Below are 6,000 nucleotides of genomic sequence, written 5' to 3' on the forward strand. Positions count from 1 at the left end.
TTTATATGTTCAGAACTGTAAAGAAAAGAATATCTTGTATTTATCCTCAAACAGCAAACAGAGCTGTTTTCTTCGGTGTTTGTTTTTAATATACTGCATTTGAGCTGGGACTAAAAATGTGTCTTTCGGTCCCAGATTTGAGAGATCGCAGTGTCTCATAATTTAATACGTTGCATTTGACAATATTTTCTAGAGACAAATTCAATCAAGACAATAAAATTTAACGAAATATTTATTTGAACATGATAATATTGCATATAAATAATGATAATAGTGAAATGAAAGACATCAAATAAATTTGGCACCATCACTTAATTTAAGTAAGGGGTCATCTTTTATCTGAAATTCTTGACACCTAGTAGGAATCACCTGTAATATATAAAACATATGACACATATAATACCAGTGACAAAATATCATTTTTTATAAATCATTTTTACCGTATTTAACATTACCACGAGATGTCCTCTGAATATTATAAGTTAAATGTATTACATTGTTAAATTTTGAATGATATACCTTTAAGGCAATACATGTACATAAAATCTGCTGTGCATATCAAGACGTTTATTCTAAAGGTTCATTCTGCTAAAAAATAATCTTTAATTTCTATTTCTCTAAATCAACTTTTTTTTTATTTTAATCACCTATTGGCCAATTACCAGAACAATCTGGGTTTTTTTGTTTGTTTGTTTTTTTTTAATGTTTTTTTCCTGATTGTTTTTGTTGTTGTTTCTTTTTAAAGTTAGTACAATCATATTTATTTAGTATTTTGCGTAGAAGTCAAACTACTGCCTCGTTTAAATATTGCTGATTTTGTGACATCCAATTTCACTTGCAGCGCTACTTTAAGAAACAACTAATATGTACTAAAACAATTATAATCTAAAGGTTATGAAGATTATATTTTCCCTTTTTTTAGAATGGAAAAAAAATCTTAAGTCTCAACAAATCTTTGCTGATATATAAATATAATATACTTACGAATTATTGATCTTCTTGGAATATGTCTTGAGACACTTGGTCTATAATCTCGATCTCCCATTCTTCTAAATAAACCATCTCCTCTTGTTAAATGTCCAGATCCTAATCTATCAAACTGGCGTCCAGATCCTAATCTATGTCCTGTTTCAAAATGGCGTCCCGATCCAATATGGCGTCCTGAATCAAATTCCCCACCTGATCTAAACTGCCGACCTGAGTCCCTAAAACGTCCTGATTCCAAATGGCGTCCGGAACCACTAAAGCGATCAAACATGTCGTTGTCAAATCTCTGTCTCTCCCTCCTGTATGACTGAGCGTAAACACAGCATAACACCGATAAGGCGCCAATAATTACAAGAGTGTTCATGTTTTACCTGAAATTTGAAGCAAGTATGTTTAACGGTTAATTTTGAAACTTTGAGGAAATGTGATAAATGTTTAGAAAATATAACCGAAATCAACTGAAAATGATATTTTCTATGAATCTGCATATTACCTGATTGATTTAATTTTCCTTAATATTAAGTTCCGAATAATAAACCTAAAGCAGAACATTACTCATTACAAACAATATCAGAGTGTCCGCAGCATTTATATATGCATCTATATACAGAAAAGAGCTTACCTTGTATTTGTATGCTTCAAAGATGCACTATTATGTAAGTCTGGTATCTAGATAGCTTTTCATATCATTTATATACCATTCAGAAGTTGGAACTATAGCTATAAACCTGAGGTCAATGACGACAAGTCGGTAATCTTTGACGTAGCTAATGTTAATTAACCGATTCATCTTCATTTGACGATTTGCTTCCTCCTCCACGTCACGATTTAACATATGGATTTCAACAAATACTATTAACATATATTTTTTAATCTATTAATCTCAAAGAACAATCTTATGACAGTGTAGACAATCAAAACAACATTAACGGCTTAACATTTAGAATTATTAACTACGTCTCGATTACATTGTGGTGATGATTAAATAATTCAATAATTACTTTTGATCTGGATCAAATTTTCTTATAAACTGCAATTCTTGAATACTTCAGTAACAGATTTTATACTTAGTTACGCCCGTGTTTAATGGGTAATATGCTTTAAAACGAAACAATTCCGGAAAAGATAAATTAAATTGGCCTAAGGATCTATTAGATCTGCAATATTTCAGATCATTTACTAAAATGTGTAACAAAAATAATCATGTACATAAAATCTCATACAAGCTAGAAAATCAAGGTATGTATGAACATACTACTTGATCTCTTTTCAAATACTCTTATTGTAACCTCCGCCATCGTGTTAAAGGCGACAAACATGCATTTGCTCATATGCTGAAAAATAAATTGAAATTAAAAATGTCTCCGAAAAAAATAATGCACCATTTCGTGAATTGTTGTTAATTTGATACAATCATATTTATTCAGAGTGATTCTACTGCGTCTTTTTTAAATTTATATAAAACAGCCGGTTTTATTTTTTTATTTATTTTCTTATGAATTCCTAGATGTTTTACTAAAGGTTATTGATAGATTATTTTAAAATTAAGATATCAAATATTTTGAACAAAGTTTTCTATTTCTTTAAAAGTATTATTGTTTACAGATTACTTTTATATACAATAAATGGATGCAATGATTTTCTTCGAGTTTTCTTTTAAGTTTGAAATCTGTAAATATTTCATCAATTGTCTGGATGAAGAATAGAAAAATACTTAAAGTTTAGCTCTTAATTTGTAAATATTTAAAAAGGGGATCAACTTCATACTACAAGGTTTTTCAATTTACAGCGGGGGCTCGTTTTTTCAATATCAAACAGAAGACTTTCTAACTTTATGCTGTAAATATGTGTGACTACTATAAAAGCATTGATTTTCATAACATTTATGTAACCCCCTTGAAAGGGCAAAATATTGAATCATATGCTAATAAAATTAAGTTAAAAAATGTATCAAAAAACACAAAATCCGTGATTTTTTTAATAGGAAGGAAATTATAAAAATTATATTCCTTATAACCATGTTGATATTGATAATTAAAAACTACGAAATTTTTGGAACAAATTTTTTTCTTTTTAAAAAGTATTATGCTTACAAATAACTTTTTACTAAAACGCAAATGATTTTCTTAAGCTTTTTTTAAATTTGAAATAATTTTAACCTGATTAATCTTAAATGTTAGCTCCTTATTTGAAATATTTAAACTACAACTTCAACTCCGTTTTACTGCGTTTTCAGCTCTGCGTACTATATAATTGACTTTCCCTTCATTTCAATTTTATAAAATAATTTAATATTTCATAAATTTAAAAACTGAGTACGAAAATTTCAAACATAATTAAGTTTTCAGTATCAATAATAAGATAAATTTAAAAAGAACAAGGCACATTACAAATTACATATGTTGAAAAGATAAGATGGGAAAATTTCCATTTCTAACAAGCGTTGATTGATCTTAATAGTAGCTCTTTTAACACTTAGAAACATAAATAGACCTGATTTTAAATGTAAACAACAGATAATTACATTTGTGCGGTGAAAGCATTTGAAATCCGTTTAAATTACCTTTGCCTACACCTACATCATCATAATCAAATTTCCTTCAATTTGATTTTACAAAATTGTCGTCTTTTTATCTTTTGCCAATCTTATAGCTAACAAAGTTTTAAGGAGTTCCATGTGTAGCTTGATTAACATTTTTATTGAAGTCATCATACATGTATATGCAAATTATGCTTAAAATTCTGTTGATAACATGAAGGTAAGTGAATATTGGCAACGTTTTACAATTACAATTACGGACGTTTATTATCCGTCTGCCATGTTTTGTCTAATGCCGAACATAGATAAGTATTATCCTAACAACAACGGATGATATAGCCGCTCTCTTTACTGTATCCGTTAGCTTTTTGTTTGGATAAGGTCACCATCATATCATGCTGAAAAAGTGATTTCTGCATAAAACGGTGCTAAGGCACTTTAGCGGTAACTATTACTTAACATCTGAAAAAGGTGTGATCCCTCAAAAGCATAAATCACAACAAACTTACTTAAAAATTGCAGACTCGGGTCTGTACATCAGGGATTATGGAAAAGTGCAACATCCCTCATACCTCCTAACACCGGCATGAGCGGTACTCAATTTTTTAACACTGAGAAGTGATGGAATCAATGATCTCGAAAGACCAGAAAATGTAACAATAATACTACCGTCCAGAACCCGGCCCTATGAAAGCAAGCCTACAGTATTTTGCCAGTTTGATGTTTTAAGACATTCTAATTTTGTTTCTAATAAATTTTCACATTGATCAGAGGAGTTGTTATTGCTGCGTGGAGGCAGTACAAAGTTGCCCAGTACATTCAGTAAGAGATGTTATAGTCATGGACCTTGAAGGTCGTACAGCACGATGTTTCGTTGTGTTTTTGTTTTCTTGTCCAATCTATTTAATATTCATGTTACTATTATATTACCCTCTTAATATGTTGCCTGATACATTTGTCTTTGAACGTCTGTCTGTGATATGCAAACCCCTTATTTCCTTGTACTACAAAAGTAAATTATATAATTTTTAAGGATGTACTCCACTAATATTTTAAATGTTGACAAATGTTGCTTAAGCTTCATTCTAATCCTGTTTTTTTAAAGAATATTTGAATTACTATGTGTTTATTGTAAATTGTAACATGTATGTATATTCCGAGAAATAAAATATGTTTACAGTAAACTTAATTGAGTCTGCAACAGTTCAGAAATAAGCCGTTTGTTCGTTCTTTGGGGATTACGATTTTTCTTCACGTGATGTCATATAATTGAAAAAAAAAATCATGTAAATATCCTTTTGGCAATAGTCAACCTATTATTGTAACCTAATACTTTAAACAATAAAATAGAGAAAAAAACAGAATCCGTAAAGAAAGCCCAACACGGGAAAAATGTTGCAGGCTCGGTTTGATTGAGTCTGTTCATGGACGGTACTGGAAAGTGCAAGTTACCGTCCACGCCCCCTAGCACCGGCTTAAGCATAATTCAACATTTAAACACGAAAATGGCGAAATGAATTTTGAAACATCCGCAGGTGTGTTCATACGGCGGTTATTATGGAACCTTCAATGTGACACAGTAGTGCCATTCCATGAAAAGCGGCGTATGGTCCCCAATTTAAAAAAATACACGTGCGCCCTTAAAGAGAAAACAATGGGCGGAACTAAATAAAATGGAATTTTGAAAGGGGATCTGAGGTTATGAAGCCTGCATATCACAGATAAGACGCCAAAAGACAATTAAAAGCAGGCAACATATCCTAAGGGCGATTAGACAGTATTCAAGTAGCCATTTTGTCATTCCGACTATGTTGCCTTGTCAAATAATTTGCTTTTCCTCAGTATGCATTTCAAAAGCCATATTTAAACAACATGTCAACAACATGTTATTCTGGTACTATTTTAAAATTCATACATACTAGAAAGACATTTAAATCCAGAATATTCATAATATCCTATCAATCCTTTCTGGCCGTCTGAAGCTGCGCTACAATTTTTGTAGTGTTAAACCTAACTGATAATTAAACTAATCATAGCTACCAATATGTAGCGTAGATTTGCCGGTTTCTTTCAAACAGATACACGCAGAGAACAAAACATTGATTTCAAATATATTATATGTCCGTTTAACTCAACTGTTTTAAAATAGTACAAAACCTCGAATAGAAAAACATGCACTAAATGATCCAACATCATCTGTAAAAAAATTATAGATTACTAAATGACATATTTCTTAAGTATGTTAAGATATAAGTAAATGTTATATGTAAGTCATTTTAAAAACAAAAAAGTACACTTATACGATTTGAATTTCATCCAATGCCAGTGACAAAATGTGTGAACAATGTTCAGTTATGGCTACGGTCTCTGGAAATAATATCATATCACTTTTGAGTTATTCGTATAATGGAAACAAAAGAGAACGCTAAAAGGTAATATAGAAAATGTTCAGTTTGATTGGGCCTGCTCTAAGA

General features: G+C 30.6%; 1 protein-coding gene across 1 annotated transcript; it reads right to left on the reverse strand.

Annotated features, from left to right (window-relative positions):
* Positions 1–214: 214 nt before the first annotated feature.
* On the reverse strand, positions 215–1,757 carry LOC132728636 (uncharacterized). The gene is made up of 3 exons (XM_060714310.1): positions 1,610–1,757; positions 985–1,358; positions 215–369 (listed from the first exon to the last, which is right to left on the reverse strand). Exons 2-3 carry the CDS (start codon positions 1,349–1,351, stop codon positions 356–358), a joined length of 381 nt encoding a protein of 126 aa, XP_060570293.1. The 5' UTR covers positions 1,352–1,358; positions 1,610–1,757; the 3' UTR covers positions 215–355.
* Between the last annotated feature and the right edge of the window lie 4,243 nt (positions 1,758–6,000).

Source organism: Ruditapes philippinarum, unplaced genomic scaffold (assembly GCF_026571515.1).
Source record: "Ruditapes philippinarum isolate M1 unplaced genomic scaffold, ASM2657151v2 ctg1260_1_1_1_1, whole genome shotgun sequence".
Lineage (NCBI taxonomy): Eukaryota > Metazoa > Mollusca > Bivalvia > Venerida > Veneridae > Ruditapes > Ruditapes philippinarum.

What these genes read in the sequence shown, in the direction of transcription:
- LOC132728636 (XM_060714310.1), bottom strand. Translation starts at nt 1,351, where the DNA reads ATGAACACTCTTGTAATTATTGGCGCCTTATCGGTGTTATGCTGTGTT.